Here is a 27,325-nt window from a genome sequence, read left to right as displayed (position 1 = left end):
TTAACACAACACGAAGACGTCACGTAATAATTTGTGTCCAAATTGTAGATTTAATTTTTCTAATTTTGTTTGTGGCAGGATAACTACAATGTGTTGCACATCTCTGCGATGTATTCCCGTGAGGACATCGTTAAGCTGCTACTCTCCAAGCGAGGAGTTGATCCTTTTGCCACCGGAGGGGTAAGCTCTTCACTACTAACAAAAATTAAAAGTGAAACCATTCGTTTTTTGTCTGAAGGGTTTTGTCCATTGTCTTTTAAAGCTCTTTCTTAAAGGTACCCACTTTCTAAAATATACAGTAATTTTACCTCATGGAAACTCTTGCAGGTCGCAATGCTCAACCGATTCTCGTGAAATTTTGTGAGCAGGTTCGATGATTAAATATTTTTTTGTGATTTCATTTTTGGAAATTTTCTTAAATGGCCGGAGCTATACATTTATTGAGTTTTAAGCTATGCTCAGGAGGTCTACAACTCCCAGAGCCACTATAGTATTAGTTACTGGCAGAACACTAATAGTTTTGTTTGTAATAGAGCCGACAACAGACGGCGGTCCACCTCGTGGCCAGCAGACAGACCGGCACGGCCACCAGCATTCTTCGGGCGCTGCTCACAGCGGCGGGGAAGGACATACGGCTGCGAGCGGACGGAGTAAGTGTAGCACTATTTAAAAAGGTAAAGAAAGAAAAAGATAGAAAACAAAAGGAGTTAGCCGAGAGTATGTCAAATAGACCGACCGCCCTGCACATTGCCAAACATTGAGTCGAGCAAGGGGAAAAGTATATTTGTTATATTATATCGATTTCATACGAAACGCATGGTGACAAAGTTTTGAAATCAACATCAATATCATTTATTTAGGTGCTTAGATGGGCGAACAGTATACAGTGTGTAAATCCAATACGGACAATAAATTGAACCAGATATAGAATTTATCCGTGTAATAATTAATTAAGAAGTTATTTTAAGTTACACTTAATTATGACCCTTTAATTAAATAGGAATATTTACTGAGCAGCAATGTACTGCAAACATTACGAGACAACATGACATTAGAAGATAGAGCTTTTTATAACTAGTAACTGCCAACAAGTTAGTTTAAAAAGCTCGTATTTCGTAACTTGTGTGTTGCTTTACATTGCCGGATTAATTTGTATGGTTTTATTTTAATTGTATTTTAAGCATTTATCTCAATATACCTCTTAGGTCCTATGCTAACCGCCATTTAAATATTGCCCGTATTGGATTTTTATATTACTAGGCTATTCTATTACCTAATACCTATAACTCGGAAGGTAATAAAAAGGCGTTTAAATATGGTCCCGTACAAAATTTATGATCGTTAACAACCTCTCCGTTTCTAAACCAACCTAATTTACCAGTAATATTTCGTTTATTACTGTTTCTAAAGATATCAATATAAAGTTTTGGTATTTTTATGTCGGCATTGTACCTATGTATATAAGGCACGGTTCATTGCCCTGACTATCTCATTGCAAAAACTTTTTTCGTGTTCTACCAACCAAAACCAACTGCTTAGTGTACTCGTATACCTATGCAGTTTGTGTAGAATCCAAGAATTTGTTAAGGGGCATTTAAAACTTCTTTACATAAGTATAGTCATTTATCATGCGTCTAGCAAATAAACCTAAAATGATAAACCGATATGTACAGATTCCAAATTGAACGAAATGAACGAAACGCTACATGAGCACTTAAATTTTTACTAAAGGTAAAAGGATATTGCATTCTACGTAATTAAAATAGAGTTGTTTAATCGAGAATATTCGCAGACAGATTGGGCGGCGGTGCATCGTTAGTTGCGGCATCGCGTGCAGCGGCGTCGCCTGGCACCGCCATACGCCGCGTTTAGGAACTACTTACCTCCAAAAACGCCCTCCACTGTAAACAAAGCCCCTTCCAGCGCGGGACCCTAAACGTCGTAAATGAATAAAAACTTAAAAACTAATAAAACTTTTGCATCAGCAGAGTTTTCACCTACACGCACCAGTCTGACGAAAATTAATTACTTGTTCCTATTTTAATAATATATGAAATCGAAACAACGAAATACACAAGGCCACAAGGACAAGCCCCCGTAGTAAAACGTGCCTCCCTTGCGAATAGAAACTAGCTAATTAAGATCCGCGAGCTTTAGCCTACGGGCAAACGTCACAACACGAATTTACAATGCAAATTAGGCGCGGAATATTAGTTACAACGTCAGAACTGGATTTCAAAATTACTTATTATAATACAACAAGTCTCAGTCAGTCCCTGGGCGCGAGCTGGACGAGACCTCTGCTATGCCCCGACTCGTGCCCGGGCACTAGTAGACTGGCTCGATGGAGGAACACGTACGTATACCCCCGTCGGTGATCCGTCACTATGTTTCCAATTTTGCATGCATCCAAATTGAATGTGAAGCACGATAGGCGATCGATTTGGCTTTCCCCGTATACGAAGATTGCACATAACTTTGGAAGTATTGTCTGTGGTGTGACAGTTAGCGGCCGGTTCGTGCCGCGCCTCGCCGCAGCCGTGAGTAAGCTGCACTGTATGGAAACTGCATTCACTTCAGTGCGGGTTTGGCGCGAGCCCGGTGCCGATAATGTCTGATGGCAGGCCGGAGCCCCCGCGGAGTGCGAATCTGTTGCGCGGCGGCGGCGCCCGCAGCCCGCCCGCCACTTTGGCTCTGCAGCCGAAAGATTTGCAGAAGCTTGAACTCAGTTTCATAGAGTTGAATAAGGAAAGAGCTAGACAGAAGGAATGGAAAAAGTTAATTCGCGACGTGGTGTTGCAGAGGGGCAAGATCCCGCTCCTTCTGGCGGTGGAGGCGGGCAACCAGAGCATGGTGCGCGAGCTTCTCAGCGCACAGACCGCGGAACAGCTCAAGGTAAGCTCTCTCGATTGACGCCTGACAAATCTCATGGGGCAATATTATTTGCACACGGCAATGTTACACGCACATTTGTGCTTTTGAGGCGCTGCTTTACCTACTCGTACGTCCTAAAAATGGCTGTCTATAATATTTGAAAGGTGTCAATAGAAATTGAAATAGCTATTTATGCAACAAGTGCGGAAATCATCTTTACGCACGTGTATCATACAATGTTTTACTATGCATTGTGCGAGTAAATAAAAAAACATATCATGGCAAATAAGTTTAATTATTAAAAGGAGTGTTTTAAATCGACACGAGTTGCGAATTACCTATTCGCACGTGTATCGTACAACGTTTTACAGTACATATGGCCCTTTAAACTTTCGACATATGCACGAAAAGTGCTCTTTTCCGCACTAGTGCGAGAAAGTAGCACCATATGTACTGTAAAAAAAAATTGAAAACAAAAAGCACTACTGCGGAAAAGTTGTACTTTCCGCATGATATGGCTCCGTAGGAAACGCACTTTTCGAGCACATGCGTTGTAAATAATGTAAACAAATCTGAACTAGTCACAAAACTAACATCAAATCACGTATAAATAAATAAATAATAAATACCACTTAATTGATCTTCAAATGTGCCTTTCTCAACCAAAAGGGTACTTATTGTCAATAAGGCGTTATTTCCATATAGCTTCAATTTGAAATCAACCTTATCGACTAGCGACAATGTGGTACCTTTTGGTTGAAAACGTCACAAATGTTACTAAGCGACGGGATTAAAATTTTAAATGTTATATTTCTTTCTAAGTAAATTTCATATTTAGTTATCTTATAGAATGTATTATTAAGTTCGTTTGAGTGTGCTAAAGTCCAATTTAATTATACTTCGTATTGCTTTTGTAGTTGTTATTGCCTTATTCAAAGTGTATATTTTGTGTTGTGCCAGTATGAAAGACCAATAACAACACATCAAAGAGAAACATACTAGGATAAAATTCCACATCTGCATATAATGTCAATAAAAATATTATTACAGTCGGTACTTGTTGTAAATGTTTGTTCTAGGAAGGTACTTGTTCTTCGCCTACGCTTTGCATTAGCGCCTTCATAGCTTGGTCACAATCGATATTCTTGCACTTTAAGTACCAACACTTTTGAGCCCGTACAAATGTTCGTGTCACGAATCACTGCAAAGGCTGTTGGTTTGCATAGTTTTTTTTATAGTACATTGTGCAACGAGGGGGTAAGTAAGATTTTGGAAACGTGGTCTATAGATTCACGACAGCCGCAGGCACACACAAAGTTTCTCATCGCACTTGCAAAGACAAAACTAAATTTCAGAAATTCGTCCGCCATATTGTCATATTTTGACGGGTTAGACATCGAAGGAACGGAACCACAGAAATAAATATACCATAGAACGCGATACTGTCGATCGTTACACTTCATAAAATTGTGCATGGTGGTCTCGACAGTAACCTCATGGATTATGTTTCTATCAGAGCCAACAGTAAGAGAACACGGAACCTCGAATTGTTTGCCTTGCCTACGGTTCCTAATAACAATGTATCCAATAATGCGCCCGTCTTTAGAATGTGTCGTTTATATAATAACTTAGATATTGATTTTGATATTTTGAGTTTTTCTTTACCTAAGTTCAAAAATGTTTTGCTGTCTCAAAATTTGTAAGTAAATACTTATTATCTTACCGTGCTAACAATTTATTTTGTTTTTACTATGAACTTTAATAACAGAAGATTTTATAGTCAAAATTAGTATTTAGCTTAATAATTATTCCACGATAATGTTGTGTACAATTGTAATCGTAATGTAAGTAATGTGTAAGTTGCTTATGTAAGAAATATTTTACAATGTTGTTTGCCTGCATTATGTTATTGTACCTATCAAAATAAAATAAAATAAATAAAATAGAAGACGCTAATGCATCTTATATTGTCAGGCATCGACGCCGGCCGGCGACACGGCGTTGCACCTGGCAGCGCGCCGACGCGACGTCGACATGGCGCGCATCCTCGTCGACTACGGCGCCGCCATCGACGCCACCAACGAGGCCGGCATGACGGCGCTGCACATCTCCGCCGCCGAGGGCGACGAGCCACTCGTCAAGTACTTCTACGGAGTCAGGGCTAATGCAGCCATTGCTGATAATGAAGGTAAATTTTATTAAATTTAAACTGTCTTAAACATTATTTAAGATCAGATGGCGCCACTACCTTTAGCCTACTCTCGTATAGAGGGCGTTGACGGTTTCGTTTATTATTTAACAATTTTAACGCGTATCAATGAAAGAACATGCGTCAAAATCATACAAAAATAATTAATGCAAATAAAAAAATCATTTATCCATAGTTAAATACATTTTATCGTACTTTTATAAATCTACATTTTTAGTTTTTCCGTTAGATGGCAGTGAATTTACTATGGTTACAAAATTTACTATGACAGCACCGCTCTATCCTCTTTGGAACAAACTTTCAATTACGAAAGACTTGACCAGAAGTATATTAAGCGTAATTGTGTACAGCGCCATCTATCGGAAAATTTGCTAACTAATTTGCGCGACCTGGTTTTTCAAGGATACTTAATTCTTTATCATGTAAACCGATTTCAACAATTTTTGTTTTATTTAAAAGAAGGTATTTTTAGTGTAATCTTATAGACATTTCAAGTACTTATAGCAAGCACCCGCAAATGGGCTTAAATTACAAATTAAGAAAAAGTTTTTTGATAATTAAAAAGCTTAAACTAAAACAATGCAATGCTATCAATTGCAGACCGGACTCCAATGCATTTGGCGGCGGAGAACGGGCACGCGGCAATCATCGAGCTGCTGGCGGACAAGTTCAAGGCGTCTATCTTCGAGCGCACGAAGGACGGCAGTACGCTCATGCACATCGCCTCCCTAAACGGCCACGCCGACTGCGCTATGATGCTCTTCAAGAAAGGAGTCTATCTCCATATGCCTAATAAGGTTTGATGGTTTATAATATATGCTATTTTGGCCCGCAATTACATGTAAGTATTAAATACTAATATTATTTATGCGAAAGTAACTCCGTATGGTCTGTCATGTCTGTCTGCCTGCCTGCCTATCTATTACCTACTTAGATTGGAGGGCCTGGGGGCATAGCCAAGTTGACAATCGTTTGCAGAAAACGAAACTAAACATTATTTAAGTTTAGCTTAGCGTTTCGTTTTCTGCAAATTTTTGTCATCTTGGCTAGGCCCCCTCGCCGAAATGCCATAGTAAAATCGCCCCTGGTTGAAAATGAAATATTCTTATGCACTTTTATTTGTATTATTATATTAGATATAATTTTACTGAATATTATGCCCTAAATGCTTACTGTTCGCAAAAAAAACCAGTTTTTATTTATTTTTTGCCAAACTACGTAATCGATTGACATCCTATTAGGATAATTTATATAGGTACATATGTATTTAAGATACATTAAATAAAATAAAACAAAGTCCCAACCTTTTTTTTAAACGAAACGCATGTTTTTAAATTCGTATCGAACACGGCTGGCGGTATCTTACTTAAATATTTAGGGTTCCGTGTCCGTCCGTCTGGCTGTCTGTCTGTCTGTCACCAGGCTGTATCTCATGAACCGACACACAGACAGACAGCTAGACAGTTGAAACTTTCACAGATGATGTATTTCTGTTGCCGCTAAAACAACAAATACTAAAAACAGAATAAAATAAATATTTATGTGGGGGTGATTTTTTTTCGTGTTCGATTTGAATTTTTAAAACTTGCGTTTCGTGATTACGGATCGAAGTATCGAATCGTTTTGAATATATATTTAAATATAGTTTTACCCGCGAGTGCATGTGGAATTGAAACACGAGCAAGCGAAAGGATTCTATAGTTGAACCACGAGCGAAGCGAGTAGTTCTAAAATAGAATCCTGAGCGTAGCGAGTGTTTCAACACACAAGAAGTAAAATACATTTGCACCCGTGTGTAACACAAAACTTTTCACCTCACTATAGCGAGGAAAGAACAACATGCAAAAAAACAGCTCATAAAAAATAAGTTTATTTGTACCTACACATTGTAAAGCTGCCCCGTTAAATACGTGCCAAAAAAACTGGCCAAGTGTGAGTCGGACTCGCGCACGAAGAGTTCCGTACAATTACGCAAAAAAACGGCAAAAAAATCAGATTTTCTACTTCAAAACTTAAATCACATGTGAAAATAGAAATAAAATAAATATTTTATTTTTTTGGATTTGAAAAAATTCAGTGGTTGAGCACCCCCTTGTAGTTGAGATAAGGTTACAAAACTTGACGTATTTTATCAACATAATAAGAATAAGTGTATTAAAATAAGGAGGTGCCGCTTCTTCTAAATAGCTAGTTTGAACTTTTTCCATACAAACGGGAACCACCCTAATCAGGAGCTTTTTCCATTTTTAGGGTTCCGTACCTCAAAAGGAAAAAAACGGAACCCTTATAGGATCACTCGTGCGTCTGTCTGTCTGTCCGTCTGTCACAGTCTATTTTCTCCGAAACTACTGGACCAAATAAGTTGAATTTTAGTATACATACGTAAGTTTGTGACCCAAAGACGGACATGCAACGTAAACAAATAAATTTTTCACATCACCTATTCGAAAAGGGAACTTTTCTTCCCTGCTAGGAGGGATCAAAGTGGCACTTTTCTGTTCAAGGACATTTTGTTGCCAGTATGAAATATTGACACAAAGACATATGAAATTAGTATGCAGATAATCGATTACAATTTCTTTATACTTAATCGATTACGTGCATACAATTTTTCTAACTTAAATAATATTTTGTTGTAATTGTAAACAAAAAATGTAATTATGTAATTAACGTATTTTATATTAATTAATATCATATTTAAATTAAGTAAATTAATTAATTAGCGTAATATTTACAAAGAAACGTAAAAAAACTTTAGTTTAATAATTTAATTTTCATTTTGACATTTTAGGTCTCCTTAAACGCAGCCATACTTGTCTATGCAATTTAAAAAGTTTATATTTAAAAAAAATTGTACAAATATTTCACAAAGCATTATGCGGTTCTGTATTCTGTATAAATTTGTAAATACTTAGTTTAAATCAATAATAATAGGCCTTTTCATCTGTGTCAGATGTTTTAAGCAGCATCCCGGTAACGACACTAATAATAATAAATATAAGTGATATCAGTCTTCATAGTGTTCTTCCGAAGATTTGGTTCAAAGGGGTAAGAGCTAATTTGTTATCAGAAAAATCTACAAAAATAATGTACTTGATTTTCATTGTATCATTTTAGTTGTTTGCTGCTGTTTTTAAAAAGATATTAGGTACATAATTATGAGCTGTAGGTACTTTTAATTTGTCACTACAGTCACGTCTGAAAATATCGATACGGACAAAGTGCCAGAAGTATGTACCTATACTAAGGTCGTGTACACATATTTTTGGCACTTTGTCCGTATCGATCTTTGCTTAAAATAATAATGTTTTGAAACCTAATGTTAGTATGTAATTTCCTCATAGGTGATGTGAAAAGCAGTATGTGTCACATGGTAGCAAAATTATTTTCACCTTGGGCGTTAACACTTGAATCCCTCACTACGCTCAGGATTCTATGTTAGAATCCCTCGCTACGCTCAGGATTCTATTATAGAATCCTTCGCTTCGTTTAGGATTCAATTGTACGCCCTCGCCGTAAATATGTCATTTTGCTCCCTTGTGACACAATCTACTATTAAACACGGGGGCCACTTTTGGGGGCTAAATGAGAAAATAAAAAATAAAGTTTTTCAAACTATATCGTGTTATATATCAAATGAAAGAGCTCATTATGAGAATCACAAATATATATTTTTTAGAATTTTAGGATAAACAGTTTAGAAGTTATTTAAGAAAATAGGCAAAAAATGTCCATTCCCCCGCTTTATCTCCGAAACTACTAGGTATAAAATTTTGAAAAAAATACACAAAATAGATCTTTACCTACAGATCACAGGAAAACCTATCAGAAATATGCAGTCAAGCGTGAGTCGGACTTAATTACTTAGTTTTTGATCCGACCCCTACGGGTTTTTTAAAGACATTTCACTCAAGTTTCACATAAAAAATACTTTTGTTTAAATTGTGTAATGTACGGAAACGAACCCTTGGAACGCGAGTCCGACTCGCACTTGGCCGGTTTTTACTGAGAAAAAATGTCCGCAATTGTTTGGTCCATTTAAATATGTTTCAGCTTCTATGAACATAACATATCGGACAAACAAAACTTGTATGAAATTTTGGGGACACTGTTTTTCTCGAATTAGGGTCGAACGAAAGAGCTCGTGATTCTGGCTGGAAATAATAAGAAAAATTCACAATTCTTAAATGCAAGTTAGTTCTTAAAAGTAATTTTCATAAATGAAGTCATAGTACAATGCAGTACCAAAAATATACTATGTTTTTTAATCATCAAAATGTCCAAACCATTTATTTATTTTTATTTACATCAATTGGCGTAGTTCTGCAAACGTGAAACAACCCACACATAAATACGTTTCAAAATTGAAATTGAAACTATACGGTTACCACCAGTACCCGTACCATGAGTCACTAAAAGTGTCAACAGGTTAGGTTAGGTTTGAACTGCGATCCTCACAAAACCTCACCGCTATCAGAAAAGTGGGTTAGGTTAGGTTAGAACTGTGACCCTTACAGAAACGAAATGCTACTAGAAAAGTGGGTTTGGTTAGTTTAGAACTGCGACCCTTACAGAAACGAAATGCTACTAGAAAAAGGTCACCTCACCAAGTGGACTAATTAATTTAATAGGATAACGAGATTTAATTTTGGTGATCATTTACTAATTTTGGCAGTAAAAATGGTTTTTTTGACGTTACATTTTTTAACTATATCTACCTATAGTTATCAGTTAAATACCAGTCAAATAAAAATACTGCAGTCTCTCTATTGGGATGAAAATCGTATGTCATGCAATATTTTGGGAAATATTAGTCATGCCTAACGATACATTTGACTAAATAATACTTGGTAAATTGAAGCTTGACTAAGTAATTAATTATTTGTTAAAAAATAACTTGCCAAAAAAGAGTTTCGCTAACTGTAAAGTTGCGATAAGTTATTTTGCCAAATATTTTTTTGGGAAATGATTATTTGGGTAAAATAGTTTGGGGTGTGATACTTTGGGAAAAGTTTTTGGCCCATTCATTAGTAAACTTTGCCTCTGCCTCCTGCCTCTGCTTGCCATAGCCGGCCATCCAGAGTGGAGTCGCGAGAGCTGCATTCTCGAAGGTAGATCTGGAAACGTAAGTGGCGAGCCCTCACACCAATGTTGCCCTTAAGCCATTCTAGATGCCGCTTTTTGTGGGGGCGGAGGCCCATCTTGTGAGGGCGAGTCACCGTCCGCCGGAAATAAAATTGCATACCGTTTTATTAGGCAGGCGCTCTGTTTTTTATGCCATAACCCAGTATTTAGTCCATCGCTTTCACCCAATAGCCTTGTTCATTTAGATTCCATCAACTCTCCTTCCTTCCTCATGAATAGTCCTTACATTACACCCTGCGTGCGTCCTATGATATAGGCAAGGGCAGCATCCGCTCGGTGTACGATTTCATTTAAGTTAAAAGGCTCTCTACGTGTTGGCTTCAGCTCCGCGCACGCCTCCCAAATGTCCGGAACGACATTGTTCCGTGATGGGAAAGACAGACAAATAAACGTGCATAAAAATATTTCATATTCAGCCAGGGGCGATTTTACTATGGCATTCCAGCCAGGCCCTTTGGTATGGAGATAGTTTGAGGCCCGAAGAAGGACATAGGATAGTTTTTACGAGTCAATAATCATCATAATTCCACGCAAATAAGTCGCGGGCAGAAGCACAATAGCATCAAATTAGTATACAATAACCAAAAATATGATAAAGATCGGCCAAACTGCCTATAAGATGAATTAGGCAAAGAAGTCATGCAAAACGACGTTTTGATGAACAATTACGCTAACCGAATATCCTTATTTGGATTTTACAGGATGGAGCCCGCAGCATACACACAGCGGCACGCTATGGACATGTTGGGATTATCAACACCCTCCTGCAAAAAGGAGAAAGCGTGGACGTGACTACTAATGTAAGATACATACTTTTACAATGGGTATCAAAATATTTTATGAAATAGAAATATTATATGCTTACCATTTCCATTGTGCAGGATAACTACACGGCTCTCCACATAGCGGTGGAATCCTGCAAACCTGCTGTGGTGGAAACCTTACTCGGTTATGGAGCCGACGTTCACATTAGAGGAGGCAAGCAGCGAGAAACGCCGTTACACATTGCTGCGAGAATACCTGAAGGTATATTGTGGTTCTTGTAATCGATATAGTAAGATATAATTAAATGGTTGAGACATAATACATATTACTTTTTAATACAAATTTTCAGGTGATAAGTGCGCATTAATGCTTTTAAAGTCTGGAGCTGGGCCGAACAAAGCAACCGAGGATGGAATGACACCGGTTCACGTGGCAGCTAGATATGGAAATTTGGCAACTTTGGTACTTTTATTAGAAGATGGAGGAGACCCGTTAAAGAAGACCAAGGCAAGACTTATTAATGTTGCTACATTTATTATGCTGTCATCAAAAGATTGAATAAGAAATGATAAAATTAAAAATTACTTTCAGACTGGAGAAACGCCTCTACACATGGCCTGCAGAAGTTGTCAACCGTACGTCGTACGCCACCTTATAGAGTTCGTGAAGGAACATAAAGGCGAAAGCGTCGCGACTTCATATTTAGACGCCGTAGATGATGATGGAGCAAGCGCTCTTCACTACGCTTGCAAAATCAAAAAAGAAGAAGTAAAAATTCCCGCAGCTGACAGAGAAGTTGTCAAATGCCTCATAGAAAATGGAGCTGATGTAACTCTTATAACAAAGCATAATCATGAAACGGCATTTCACTTTTGTGCAATTGCGGGAAATAATGATGTGATGACAGAAATGATAACACATATGTCAGCTGCTGACGTTGGTAGAGCTCTTAACAAACAAAACTCTGTTGGTTGGACGCCGCTTCTCATAGCATGCCATAGAGGACATATGGAACTGGTCAGTACGCTATTATCCAACCATGCCAGGGTAGATGTATTCGACGTTGAAGGGCGATCTGCTTTGCATTTAGCAGCTGAACACGGTTATCTACAAGTCTGTGATGCACTTTTAACCAATAAAGCCTTTATCAATTCCAAAGCCAGAAACGGAAGAACGGCACTGCACTTGGCAGCAATGAATGGGTACGCGCACTTAGTGAAATTTTTAATACGCGACCATAACGCCATGATAGATGTACTTACACTGAAAAAGCAAACGCCGTTACATCTAGCGGCGGCTAGCGGACAAATAGAAGTTTGTAAGCTTTTGTTGGAGCTCGGGGCAAATATCGATGCTACTGATGAATTAGGTCAGAAACCTATACATGCCGCTGCACAAAACAATTATTCAGAGGTTGTGCAGTTATTTTTACAGCAACATCCAAACCTTGTAATGGCCACTACAAAAGACGGCAATACATGCGCACATATAGCTGCTATTCAAGGTTCAGTGAAAGTGATTGAAGAACTTATGAAGTTCGATCGGACTGGTGTTATTTCTGCCCGTAATAAATTGAACGACTCTACTCCGCTGCAGTTGGCAGCAGAGGGAGGCCATGCAGACGTGGTCCGAGTCCTCGTAAGAGCGGGTGCATCTTGTACCGATGAGAACAGAGCAGGTCTCACCGCTGTACATTTAGCTGCTGAAAATGGACATACTAATGTATTAGATGTCATGAGGTCAACAAACACTTTGAGGATATCGAGTAAAAAGCTAGGCCTTACTCCTTTACACATAGCAGCGTATTACGGACAAGCTGGTACTTAGTTTTGTTTTATAAAATATTGCAAAATGTACCACAACCAGCTTGAGTTATATGATATCAATTATTGTATTTCACAGAAACCGTCCGCGAGCTGCTGTCCTATGTCCCGGGAACTGTAAAGTCGGAAGCCCCAACCGGTGTATCCCTAGTTCCCGTACTAGGATCCGAGTCCGGCCTGACTCCACTTCACCTGGCGGCCTACAACGGCAACGAAAACGTTGTGCGATTACTACTTAACTCGGCGGGAGTGCAAGTCGACGCCGCTAGCACAGAAAATGTCAGTGTCGATGTTTATCGTTTTATTGTTGATTAATATAATATTATAAGTAGTTAAAACACATGTCGAAAATCTTTTCAGGGCTATAATCCACTCCATCTTGCGTGCTTCGGTGGGCATATGTCGATCGTCGGTCTTTTACTCAGTAGATCGGCGGAGTTACTACAAAGCACAGATCGGCATGGAAAAACTGGGTTGCATATAGCTTCTACCCATGGACATTACCAGATGGTTGAGGTGTTACTGGGTCAGGGCGCAGAAATCAATGCCACAGATAAAAACGGTTGGACGCCATTACACTGTGCAGCAAAAGCCGGGCACCTCAACGTTGTCAAACTTCTATGCGAATCTGGAGGATCACCTAAAAGTGAAACGAATCTAAATTGTGCACCTATATGGTTCGCCGCATCTGAAAATCACAACGATGTCCTTGAGTACTTGTTACACAAAGAGCATGACACACAATCTTTAATGGACGACAAACGATTCGTTTACAACCTCATGGTGTGCTCAAAAAATCACAACAATATACCAATAGAGGAGTTCGTGCTAGTTTCACCGGCGCCCGTTGATACCGCCGCTAAGTTATCCAACATCTACATTAATTTATCTACTAAGGTAATATCATTGTTTGTACCTGGCGACCTTGGCATAGTGTAGTTAGATATGTGGAGTCGTGCAGATAGCATCAAGTATTTAACATGCATTGTGTGTCCGTAACAGGAAAAGGAACGTGCCAAAGACCTCATCGCCGCGGGAAAACAATGCGAGGCGATGGCTACAGAGCTGCTGGCGCTCGCGGCGGGCGCGGACTCCGCCGGGCACATTCTCACCGCCACCGACAACCGAAACATCGAATTCCTCGATGTTCTCATTGAGAATGAACAAAAAGAAGTCATTGCTCACACAGTTGTTCAAAGATATCTTCAGGTAAAATATAGGTAACTTTTTATAAAGGGGCTTCTAAACGGGCCATATTTTCACTGCAATATGTGGCCGGCAACTATTGGTGTCCCCCTCTTACTCACATGTTAGAGAAACATACAACATCTGTATTGTTTCAGGAACTCTGGAGAGGGAGCCTCAAATGGACTGGCATCAAAATTATGTTCCTTTTTTTCGCATTTATAATCTGTCCACCTGTTTGGATGGTGTTTTCTCTTCCCATTTTAAAATACAATAAGGTTCCAATTATTAAGTTCATGTCATATTTGACTTCTCACATTTACCTCATGATATTGTTAGCTTTAGTGGCAATTACGCCCATTTATAACTCTATATTTAGGGAAAGTTTAGTACCGAGATGGTACGAGTGGATGCTGCTCATCTGGTTGAGCGGTCTTCTTTTGTTCGAGCTAACTAACCCCAGTGACAAATCAGGCTTAGGGTGGATTAAGATAGCAGTATTAATATTGGGTATGATAGGGGTAGCCGCGCATGTCGTGGGCTGGATATTTGTCGAAAAAAAATACTGGCCAACTCTAATGTACTGTAGAAATCAGTGTTTCGCCTTATCATTTTTACTAGCTTGTGTTCAAATCCTGGATTTCTTGTCATTCCATCATTTGTTCGGGCCATGGGCCATTATCATCGGTGACCTCATGAAAGACTTGGGAAGGTTTCTCGCAGTGTTAGCGATATTTGTATTTGGTTTTTCGATGCATATCGTCGCGTTAAACCAGCCATTCAGGAATATTGTCAAACCAGAGGACGCAAAAATTGCCAGAACGGCTCGGAGGAAACTGTTTTCCGACGGTGAGTGTGAATCTATTACATCATTTAATAAACTCATAATCATTTTTAGATATTTATGTTTTTTTTTTTTAGTTTTACTGTAGTTAGGTTGGAATGTCCGAAAGTGTTATTAATCCAAATTACATGATAGATGCTAATCTTCGAACCAAACGACAAACAAATGATGAACAATGGACAAACCTACTGCCCGGGGAATCATACCGAAGGAAACAGGGGCAGCCGACGGGACGTAAGTCCGAGTTAGAGACCAGAGTCAGTCTACATGTTTCACTTTCATACGATGATCGCATATTATCTCGATGTGCTTATTTTCTTTATTTTCTAATGACCCATGCATCCGCTTAAAAGCTTGAATGTTATATCACATCGAGAATGTTATCATCGTTGAATGAAATAAATGTTAAATATTTTTGTTTTGTTAGATTATTGTGCTGCTATACAAACACCTCATGTGGAATGTGTTAGGAATTGTAATATAAAAATATCGTTTTCTATAATTTATATCGTCGTGAACTTACAAATGCGATATGAGTTATAGCAGCGAAGTGGTTTAGATTGTCTTGTACCTAATTGTTAAGACCCCGTAAACAATGCATATTCTGCTTCACTTGAGCCATGCGCGCGCTTTATGAAAACGTTTAGTACCTACCTACCTTATTAATGTCGACACAGAACATGCATTGCGCGTCACAACTCTAGATTTAGTGGAATGAGTGGCCGACCTCACGCATTTGATGGAGCAAGTTTTTTTGCGCATGCCGTGGCTGACTTATGTCCTGCGTTTACTTTACACCGGTGTCTTGGCTCTTGAGGCACCTTTATGTTTCGGATATGTTTGGCTGATTGTCCTCAATGTGGCGCCGGGCGCGCACGCTGTCCATGTCTGTGACACCTAGCTGAAGTAGAGGGACGGGGTAGATTGATGCAATAGCTCAAAATTAATACTAATTGACACTATGATCTCGTAATGACTAACCTAAAAAAAGTTTATATTCCGATCATATCATTCATCGCACAAGTGAAACATTCCAAATTTATTGATTTTCTTTCATTATTTAAAACCAAAGTATCAGTCTTCCTTATCCTTTCTCCTACACGATCATTTAAAGATTTTATCCAAAATCTCTCACAGCCCTATGTGTTAACTCCAAACAAAGTTGCCGAATGTGTTTTTTTTTTCTATTTGATTAAGTGATGTTTTATTTTATTTTCTGTTTCACAAGGAACAGCTCTAGAGCAATATCATCGAGCGTTGCATCAACCTAACCTATCCGTGTCTTGATGTTTGAATAGAACCGAAAAAACGTGGCCCATTTGAGTATTGTCTTCTAGCGTCATTGTCGGCGATCGAGGCGTTCGAGAAATTGTTCTTCGCCCTTTTCGGCCAGCTCACCTTGTCGGACCTGAACTACGTCTCAGCCCTGCGGCCCCTGTGGAGCCAGAACCTGTTCAAGTTCGTGTTTGGAGGATACTTGCTGATGTCGGTAGTGGTGTTGGTCACGCTCCTCATTGCGATGATGTCGGACACTTATCAGCGCATCCAGGTAACTGCGTGTGTCACCTCGCGTGTACATTTGTTCGCAGTGACCATGAATCCAATATTCTCGTTCGAGCTGCTGTTCTTCGCGGTGTTCGGCCAGACTACGACGGAGCAGACGCGCGTGCACCGCAACGACAGCAACGTGCAGCCGCTCTGGACCAATTATCTCTTCAAAATAGTGTTCGGGATCTACATGCTGGTGTCCGTGGTCGTGCTGATCAATCTGCTCATCGCTATGATGTCAGATACGTACCAGCGTATTCAGGTAACCTCCGTGGGATACAAATCACGTACACTTTATGCATTACGAATTGACATGCCATAACTTAAGGGGACCCTTACAAGCTCGGTTCTCCATACAAACGTAGTTACACTCTCATTTTAAAATGAGTAGCTAGTTTGCTCTGAAACTTTGTACTTACAATAGGATAAGGTATATCTATGTCTGTAATTAGTTTATGTAGCTTCAGATACCATAGTAAAAAACCGGCCAAGTGCGAGTCGTACTCGCGCACGAAGGGTTCCGTACCATTACGCTCAAAAACGACAAAAAAAAACGCGTTTGTTATATGGGAGCCCTATTTAAATATTTATTTTATTTTGTTTTTAGTATTGTTGTTGTTATAGCGGCAACAGAAATACATCTACATACATACATCTACAAATGGCGCTGGTCGCTGCTGCAAAGGCTGCGTTCAGCTTATGGTTGGGCCGTGTCGTACGGCTGCGATTGTGGCCCAAAATGATCCCGCCGGAAGATCAGCGCTGACTTTCGGGTCAGCATTATGCTGAGGCGAGACCATTTTCGTGGTAAACTTTAACTCCTACCTATTCTATAAATTCTTATAGTTTTAGTTATACTTCTGTATGTAATTCTAGTTTTAAGTTTATCACGAATAAAACATTTGATTCTTGATTCTTGATCTGTGAAAATTACAGCTGCCTAGCTATAACGGTTCATAAGATACAGCCTGGTGACAGACGGACAAACAGACAGACAGCGGAGTCTTAATAATAGGATCCCGTTTTTACCCTTTGGGTACGGAACCCCCAAAAAATACAGCGAATTTAAGTTTTTGATACAAAACCTGTTTTAGCTCTATTTCGTTTGTTTTATAAACTGGAGCTATTAAAACTAATTACATACCTATATATACCTCATGTCATTGTATGTGCAAAATTTCATTACAATCCAACCCGCAGTTTTAAAATGAGAACTAAACTCCGTTTATATGGGAAGGTGAAATTCGGCCGAGCTTGCCGGGACTCTTAACAATGAATCTAACTAAACATGTAGCTAAGTAAATTAAACTGTTATAATAATTTACCTGTGCCATACACATACGTATATACTCGTAGGTCACACAAACACACACACACACACACACACACACACACAGGTCTACACGTGTTTACGCACTTATCTGACCGAACATATTACCTCTAATCTACATTCTATTTTTTTTAATACTAAACTTACACATGGATATTATTAATGATGGATATCATTGATAGCTAATAATAATACGTTGACGACCGGTCTGGCCTAGTGGGTAGTGACCTTGCCTGTGAAGCTGATGGTCCTGGGTTCGAATCCCGGTAAGGGCATTTATTTGTGTGATGAGCACAGATATTTGTTCCTGAGTCTTGGGTGTTTTCTATATATTTATGTATTTGTATATTATATGTATATATCGTACGTACCCACAACACAAGCGTTCTTGAGCTTACTGTGGGACTTAGTCAATCTGTATAAGAATGTCCTATAAAAGAATATATACACGGTGTTTCCTGTAACAGGAGCAATAAATTAAACTGGAGGCTGTACGCCTCAAACTGACCAACATTTGTTCAGCAACTTTTTAAAATTATGAAATTTTTAGATTATACCTTTTTCATACTAATTAAATATTATTTTCAATGTACGCTGCCATCTGTGTGTTTGACGTTGCTTGTCACCCTTTAAACATAACAAATTTGGCAATACATTACGTCTTATAAACTTTAAAGTGTAATGAAAATCAAAACAAACTTATTTTTAAAAGTTGCTGAACAAATGTTAGTCAGTTTGAGGAGTACAGCCTACAGCTTAATTTAATGCTCCTGTTACAGGAAACACCCGGTATAATAATAATAACTTTCGATGTAGCTGTATTACATACATACAGCATTGTTATAAAATTTAGATTAAATAAGTTAAACAAACTATTTGGAGAGAAATAATCTTTCTAATATATTTTTTTAAAGAAAAAATAAATAAATCTTATGCATCCAATGAGAATCTAGTATAGGTCAAAAACTTGAGTAAAGCTTCTCTTGCATTATGTACATACACGGTGTTTTTTATAAAGTCCGTTTATTTCAAGGGTGCATTCCGGATAACTTTCTCAAAGAAACCGGCATTCTAATTAACTCCATTTTGAAGATAATCAATGAGTTATTTTTACCTGATAAGGTCCCAACGAGCGTGAAGACCTTGCCTTAGGGCCTGGTTACGTATTGATTAGTCTTTAATAATATGAGTTTATAAATTTGCTACTAAACGCACGTACTGGGTATTACGGACGATCGATATTCGAAATGTCATTGACATGTTATAGTTTTCAATTGTTTGGTGGATTTAAATATAATGTCGGTGTTACAACAATACGAAAAATAAAAAATTAACTTGTATTGTATGTCCTTCAGAGGGGCTACCGCGAAAACTGAAATTCGCAAATTGCGGGGATCTTTCTCTTTTACTCCAATACAGGCGTAATTAGAGTGACAGAGAAAAATGCCCGCAATTTGCGAACCTCGATTTTCGCGGTTATAGCCCCGTTTCCTTAAATGCCCCGAAGTTAACGGAGTTGAAAAAAAACACCGTGTATATTATGTAGGTACAGAATACATAATGAAAATTGTATAATAATTTATTAATTCCAACAGGACAGGACAAATCAAACATACGTTTACAAATTTTAAATACATATGCAATAAGGGCTATGCTCAATAGCCTGTTATGTATTAAGTCTCATGAGTATTTAGCCCGCTATGTATTAACCACATGGCTCTCGAGCTTCTCTAATAACTAAGTATAATATTGTTATAAAACTTAATATGTTTCATTTATACAATACTATACTGCACTTTATGGACTTTATTAGTTTACGCACGTTTATGTCAAATCGATAACATGTCATCTTATGTATGACAAACGTCACATAGGTAGTGTGTCGCAAGTGTTACAACGCTCTACGAAGCCGAAATTAACCGAGACTCTTCCCAAAGACCGATGTGCAATATTTTATCGCCGGGTACCCACTGTATTATTATTATATAGTTTGTGAAAGGACTGTCTCATTTCAAACATAGAATCTCATACTATCTTTGTCTAGTACTAGCACCCAAAAGAAAAGGATGAGTATAGTTTTTTTTGTTTTGATTTACTGCCAATTTGGTTTGACCAACTATAGTAACATATTCTAAGCTATTTATTGAACTCAGTCTAATAAATTAATACCTTTTATAATTTGATACCAGTCTGCAAATTGGTAACGAAATTTAATGTTGATTAATACTTACATTATACCTAATAAAATAAACCTTTCTGGATTTTTTATTGCACATGGTTTTAATGATTCACCGTTATAAATATATTAAATAAGTAGTTTCAATTTTTATGATTAAAATTTAATGAAAACTTAACTAAACACGAAATGGTATAGCATGAAAATTACTGAGGTTTTTTTCGAAAGTTTTGCCTAATCTCAGATTAAATGTTTTCGAGACACCGAATGTAGGTATCTTTTAATGTAACCAAGGCCTCGACTTCGTATGACAAAAGATCGAGTCCCAAACCAAAAACCGACTAGAATCGGCTAAGTACAGTTTGCCGCACATTGTCAATAATGTTACTAATGATAAGAATTGATAACTAGTGAGTGGGTTACAGGCTCAATCAGACATCGAGTGGAAGTACGGGCTGTCGAAGCTGATCCGCAACATGCACCGCACAACCACAGCCCCGTCGCCGCTTAACCTCGTCACCACCTGGCTCATGTGGCTCATCCAAAAGTGCAAGGTTCCTATTATTCTTCAATAATGTACACTTTATTGAGGCGATGTAAGGATATGAAAGAATATAGAGGTAGGACGCGTCATAACATATTATGTCATTTTTTGAAGCGCAGACAACTTTGGCTAAAAAGGCGTTGCCACCATTGAGCAAATGGCCCACAAAGAGATTTAAATAAAAACAGTCATTGCACATTGGTTTCAACAATGTCTATTCTTTATTTAACTCCCGATGCAAATTAAGTATAAAAGTATTACTTTGTTACATTACATCATGCATCATAGTTCAAAGAAAAGTAGACCGAAGCTGTATGTCGGGAAAATTCTTCATCATCATCATTTCCTCGCGTTGTCCCGTCATTTTGTCACGGCTCATGGTAGCCTGGGGTCCGCTTGGCTACTAATCCCAGGAATTGGCGTGGGCACTAGTTTTTACGAAAGCGACTGCCATCTAACCTTCCAACCCAGAGGGTAAACTAGGCCTTATTGGAATTAGTCCGGTTTCCTCACGATGTTTTCCTTCACCGAAAAGCGACTGGTAAATATCAAATTTATGATATTTCGTACATAAGTTTCGAAAAACTCATTAGTACGAGCCGGGGTTTGAACCCGCGACCTGCGATTGCAAGTCGCACGCTCCTACCGCAAGGCCACCAGCGCTTCGGGAGAATTCTTAATTTTATTTAAACTTATTAAAAACGAATATTTAATTATCACGCTAACAACAGAACAATATAATCAAACCAGGACGTCCACATTCAGCAGTCTTAATAACGGGAAAGGCAATTTAGAGGATTCACCTAAAGTTACAAGCAGTCCAATCCAAGTCCAGCATTATGATCTAAATGCAAATCAATCAAATCAGTTACTTAGCTGAAAGCCAACTCGTATTTAGAATCACTATACACTACAATTATAGGTACATCATCACTGCTGTACTTACATACACGAACCATGAAGTCCCCATGTTGACTACAGAATTTTTCCACAACACATTGGCTCTTTTGTTCTTATGAATGTGAACACGAGATTTTATTTTTAATGAACAGATGAATAATTCAATAGGCAGAATCCTTTGTTTGAAAACAATCGTCACTAACGGGACGTTTATGGTACCCACACATTGCCTATTTATAGTCAGATGCCACTAGCACAAATCAGTCGTCCGTTCGATGATCAATTTATTATTTTTGATCATTAACCATCGTTACTTTATACCTACATTTTGATGAACAATTATATGCACTCGCACGCCACCTAGTGACGCTCCATTAATATCATTGCACAGGGTCGCATAACAAAGAAGAAGCGTCCAAGCCTGGTGCATATGATTGGATTGCAGAGGCAGGACCAGATGAGCGCGAGGACCAAGGCCGGTGCCAAGTGGCTGTCCAAGGTGAAGAGGGGACAAGTTGTACCCAAAGGTAAATCAAGCAAGCAAATAAAAAATTGTTCTCTAAGTGTCAAAGTTCAAGAATCTAAAGTTAGGTTTTGTATAGGTTTTACTCTACCTAACTTCTAGTACCTTTCTAATTCAAAGTATTCTATAACCGCTGTTTATTGTTAGCGGGATTATTTTTCCATCAAACCGAAATAATTATAGGGAAAGGTCAGGTCAACTGTATTCCAACCCGACGATAATGCAAGAAGTTTGAAAATGTATGATGTGAACGATGTATCAGGAGCGTATCAAATGGAAATCTGTGATCTCTGCCCATCCTTCTAGGAAAAGATCGTAATTATATATGTACATGAAGTCATGAACCAGTCAATCAATTTGATTTCTGGGCCACTTTGTATCTTGTCGCAATAATAATTAATATGAAAGCCGACAGGACAAGTCATTGACACTATACCAAGGTACAAAGTCGCTCAAAATTCAAATTGGTGGACTTTTAAAATGAATGTAAGGTTATTACGAGTATACTCGCATTGTCTAGGGTTTCTGCTCGAGAATTCTCGATCCTCTCTTTTTGGTGCTGCCTGTACCCTAAAAAAATCTTTTTCTGGTTTTTATTTTAGTCAACTTGGCCGCGTAATCGATATATACGAGAATACCCATGCCAAATAACAGATTCCTTGTACAAACAATCACTGAGCTAAGTCGCGGACGTACAGACATAGACAGAGAAACAGAGAAACAGGCGAAACTAAACGGGTTCCTAGTTGACTGACGCTTGACGGAACCCCAAAAAGGAAAAACTACATCCAAAATTTACAAAGCTGTCACACTCATCTCATAAACCAACATCGACGAAATGACCGTATAGTATTGAAAGATTGAAAATTAAATACATATAATAATTAAATACAAACTAGTAATTTTTTGTTTAATTAAAGACTGTTGTACAGTCAGCTGCAAAGAAAAGGCACCCCCCCTGCATACAAAATTCTGTAAATTAGTGTAGTGCAGTGTACATGTAACTAGTACCTACTGGACTGGTAGGAACCTAATAATTATAAATGTTATTAGGTACCATTTTACTCTTTACTTTTTATACATATAGACCAGCCGAGTCAGCAAGCCAACAAATTATTTGTTATATTTATGATTTGTTGTTGATTTGTTAACTATAGAGTGTCAAGCCATTTCCGTCAGTAGAAAAAGGGGCAAATTTAAAAAATGTAGGAGCGAAGGGTAATCGTCCCATAGAACATTTTAATTTCGCGCCTTATTCTACTGACAAAGTTGTTTGACAGACTTTAAACATGCATTGTTTACTGAATAAGATTTGACTTAATTAATTTCAACTATCAGTCTAATTTGTAATATTACATATACAGCAAAAAAAAACCATCGTTCCTTATTTTTATCATTTCCAAATTTCTCGAGATATTGGAGAAACTCGAGAAATGCTGGTCGAGAATTCTCGTGCCTCGAGAAAAAATATCGAGATACCAAAACCCTATTATCGTTTTACAAGATTTCTCAGAAGAACGCTCAAAAACATACTTATAATTATAATTTTCTAATATACCTCCTACCTATCTTCCACCTATGAGAAAAAAAACATATTGAAATTTACCCTTCTAGAGTCTACACGTCTCTCAGTGGTGCACTTGAGCCCACTGGGTTCCCAGATGAGCTTCAACAACATGACGAGAATAGAAAACGTCGTGGATTGGGAGATCATAGCGAAGAAGTACCGCGCGCTCATGCGCGACGAGCCCGAGGAGCCGGTACTTAAGGATACCGACTTGGAAGAGGCCGACAACACGTCAGAAATAGTCCCCAACAATGTAGGGGCTCCGCCTTGAACCCATAGAAAGATAGTGAGGGATGCGTTTATAAACATAATAAATTTATCACGTCATGTGCCTACCTTTCAAGCAATCGTTGACGAAGTGTCAGTATCTGACCAGGAGTTTGGGACACTTTATAACGTGAACACTACTCTTAATTTTTTTCAAATTCTTAATTTTTAGAAATTTCGAATTGATTGAACGGCGTCTGGGTCACGTTTTATAATGGCGGTAAGATCGCTTGACTTCTAGACTCATGGACATTAATTTTGAATATAGGTATTTAAAAGTAACTCTTTTATACAATCCATGTCCTGTACTGTAAATAATATGAACAAATCATAAGTATCATATATACTAACTGTACATACAGGGTGTTTTACAACATACTGAACAACTTTTAGTATGAGGCCAACCCCGAAATCGCGAAAGAAATATCTTCCGTTATATACATTTCTGCTAATCATGTGTTTTCTATGAAACAGCAGATTATTTTTCGCGATTTCGGGGTTGGCCCCATAGTAAAAGTTGTTCACAAAGTATGGACAGACATAACAAAAACAGCCTGTATGAAACTTATGAGAATTAGGTAATACTTGTACTTGCTTGTACCGATTTTTTATAACTGCAATCTACTTCTACTTGTTACATTTTAGCCTAAAACGACGCGTCGTAATGTGTATCATTCTTTGTTTTCATTAACTACCTATTATTGTGCATCGTCAACCTCGGCAAATTCACAATCACCGCGACCAATGTCAAGGGCGCCGCCCCACTCAAGTGTGAATGCGGACCGAATTTTTCGCAATATGTTATTGCAACATTTTTTGCGCATTTAGTATGACAGGCACTTGAACTTGTATAAAGATTGGTACATTTTCCGATCTCGGGTATTATAAATCGGTGTAATGGTCTATTCCAGAAAAGATCCAGCACCGTGCAGTATGCGGACCAATCTTAAATTAAAATATGTATATATATTACAGCGATATCGGTTAAATATATTGTAGTTAATAATTCCTTAATTTTTGTAGGTACAGTCGAAGGCAAAAATATCGATCCAGCCAAATGGCTCAAAAATATGTGAACACGACTTTATTGTCTCCTACGGTGTAAGAGCGTACACATATTTTTGAAATTTTGGGAATGTATATATATTTATGCCCTTGACTGTACTTGACTTCATCTTAGGTATTACATGGAAATAGAAACTAATAATAATGTAATCTCCTAATGAAAAATATAGATATCTGCCTACTAATACCCGTCGTTAAATCTAATACTTAAACATGATCGAAAATTGAAGATACCGCATCCTAGATACTTATGTTTTCACCAGTGTAAATCAAAACCGCAAATTTCTTTCTGCGGTGGCAGCAAATTTAACAACATGAAAAATATAAGATAAACCTCCTAGTGTTTGACAGTCAAGCGCCCCGATGCCAACGATTAGTGAGAAATAAAAGGACTGAAATGATTAAGTATTTTCTGCTCATAAATATTTTAGTTGTATAGGAAGTGTAAAAAGTCTAACGATTAAAACAAAAAGCAAATCTTTTACTCACACGGGACATGTCCGTTTTTCGTGCAAGTCGCTTTCTTTAGCAGTCGGACAGCTGCCTAATTCCAGTAGTTAAGAACATGTTTACCACATCTAATTAGTTAAGAATTAAGGTTGAAGATGAAGGTGGCAACTATTGGTGCAGTGTCAAGCACTAGGCTATCTACGTTATTGTAAATATAAAATGCATGGTAGATGTAAAAATTATCTTCGGTTTTACCATTTTGTACTATACATTTTTTAACTTTGCGATTTCTGAATAATAATAAGGTCGAGATTTAAAGCAATAAATAAATTAGAATTTTACCTTTAACATTTATAGTTAATTTTGTTTAAAATTATATAATAAGATAGTACTTTTAATACGGACCGAGTGTTTGTGATAGTGAAAATAATATTTTTCCATCTAATTAAGTAAGTAAGTAGGTATTGTACTGTAATAAAGTAGAAATAGATTATTAAACCAATTAAACTTGTCCTATTTATTTTGTTCTTTTAGAAACCTAATCATTTTTGTAAATAAAAGTGTTGTGCATTTGTGTATTTGTATTGTTTCTTGTGTATATTTGTTTTCTACATATACTTAGTTATATTTTGTTATGTACATCTATTTCCCAATTAAATTAGCAATTAGATGAATCACGATTCATATTTTATTTTATGTGAGTTTTTCTATATCTGAAGCAGCGCATTAGTTTTATCATGAGGAATCAATAACGGAAGAGTATATTTAAACAGGTTTACAACGAGGTATTTTTATAGTTCATTGACATGGTTACATCTTTTAGAGTTGAAAGATCTAATTTACTAACTTAAAATTGCCAAACTTAAAATTTCCTATGTTATTGAGGTTTATTATCGGTCCGAATCGGAATCCGTCTGCGAGTACCTAGACATGGCTGTGCACGCGCACGGTCTAACGAATTAACTGCCACGAACTTAGAAAACACTTGATTATTTTGACAACCTTGCTTCCTTTAATAGTAATGAGAGAAATAATTCTACATCTATTATTACCGTCCGTTTTAAAAGCTTTTACTCCTCGTGTTATTTAGTAGTTGTGGGTCAAATCATGGAAGATATACTAGAACAATATTAGCATTCAAATTTGTTATATATGTATATGACGGCCCGGCCGGTGACGATGCAATATTATTATGACATCGAGCTGATCTAATAGTAGAGACCGAAATTGGCCATATAAAGTAAATGATAAGACAACGAAACCATATTGAGCTTGAGTTTGTTAAAATCATCTCAATGAGTACCTAGTAGTTGACTGTTTAAAGAAAAGTACTTACAGTGAGCAATAATATCAGATTGTTAACCAAGGTATGAAAGGCACCCATATCTGTCGAGGTAGTTAAATAGTTCGAGACTGAAATGGTGCCTTTCACCGAGTTAAACACTCTACTTTTCATTTCGAATACGAGGAAAGTAAAATACATGTGCATTTAAAAAAACGGCTAAGTATAAATTTCAGTAGTATTTCTTGAGGGTACTTTCAATTAACAATTTAGGCAAAAATATAGTTTTTTATGGAATGGGGAGTTAATTATCAAAGTGTAAATTGTACAACTATGCATTTAAAACCAAAATTTTACTTGCTTAACGTAAAAAAAAGAAATAAAACGTACTTTAGAAAGTACAGTGCTCTAGAGCAGAAACGTACTCGTATCATTTTCTGCACACTCTTTAGAACAACAATGACCCACTTTCAGAGCATAAGAAATTAAAAAGATTTTATTGAACATGAATTTTTTGACAAAAAATATTCAGTAGTTGAAAAAAACATAATACCAAATAATACCTACCTGTTTGACGAGGATATTTTCTATTCACTCCCAATGTCAATATTGGACGGGACGGGATACTACCGGAAGTAGTGTTACAGAAATGGACTAAGTGTTTTAAGTAATAAAATTATACCTACAAACAGAATTATCCTCAACATAACCTTTACTTTTTCTGAACACCATCGGCCTTTGAAGAGTGGCACCTAACGATGCGTTAAGGTCTCTTCTATAATCTGACTTAGAATATTTCTATGGAGCTATAGATGGGCAGGTAATACA

The 27,325-nt window shown here is 37.6% G+C and overlaps 2 protein-coding genes across 2 annotated transcripts in view; one reads left to right on the top strand and one right to left on the bottom strand.

Moving 5' to 3' along the window:
• LOC134744261 (serine/threonine-protein phosphatase 6 regulatory ankyrin repeat subunit B) overlaps positions 1 to 23,746 on the top strand; it is a 51,165-nt gene extending 27,419 nt beyond the window's left edge. Inside the window, exons 3-19 of the mRNA XM_063678013.1 lie at positions 79 to 180; positions 534 to 650; positions 2,803 to 2,895; positions 4,849 to 5,062; positions 5,684 to 5,880; positions 10,930 to 11,028; positions 11,110 to 11,254; positions 11,343 to 11,500; positions 11,585 to 12,812; positions 12,896 to 13,095; positions 13,177 to 13,713; positions 13,819 to 14,025; positions 14,160 to 14,850; positions 16,435 to 16,655; positions 20,325 to 20,453; positions 21,735 to 21,870; positions 23,481 to 23,746. Of these exons, the coding sequence (XP_063534083.1) occupies positions 79 to 180; positions 534 to 650; positions 2,803 to 2,895; positions 4,849 to 5,062; positions 5,684 to 5,880; positions 10,930 to 11,028; positions 11,110 to 11,254; positions 11,343 to 11,500; positions 11,585 to 12,812; positions 12,896 to 13,095; positions 13,177 to 13,713; positions 13,819 to 14,025; positions 14,160 to 14,850; positions 16,435 to 16,655; positions 20,325 to 20,453; positions 21,735 to 21,870; positions 23,481 to 23,704 (4,698 nt within the window). The 3' untranslated portion in view covers positions 23,705 to 23,746. The remainder of the gene's footprint in view (positions 1 to 78; positions 181 to 533; positions 651 to 2,802; positions 2,896 to 4,848; positions 5,063 to 5,683; positions 5,881 to 10,929; positions 11,029 to 11,109; positions 11,255 to 11,342; positions 11,501 to 11,584; positions 12,813 to 12,895; positions 13,096 to 13,176; positions 13,714 to 13,818; positions 14,026 to 14,159; positions 14,851 to 16,434; positions 16,656 to 20,324; positions 20,454 to 21,734; positions 21,871 to 23,480) is intronic.
• LOC134744169 (uncharacterized) overlaps positions 590 to 27,325 on the bottom strand; it is a 62,123-nt gene continuing 35,387 nt past the window's right edge. Inside the window, exon 7 of the mRNA XM_063677892.1 lies at positions 590 to 662. The gene's annotated coding sequence lies outside the window, so the exon portion shown is untranslated. The remainder of the gene's footprint in view (positions 663 to 27,325) is intronic.

The sequence above is a fragment of the Cydia strobilella genome, chromosome 1, assembly GCF_947568885.1.
Source record: "Cydia strobilella chromosome 1, ilCydStro3.1, whole genome shotgun sequence".
NCBI classification, from domain to species: Eukaryota; Metazoa; Arthropoda; class Insecta; order Lepidoptera; family Tortricidae; genus Cydia; species Cydia strobilella.
This window is presented reverse-complemented; position numbering and strand designations above follow the sequence as displayed.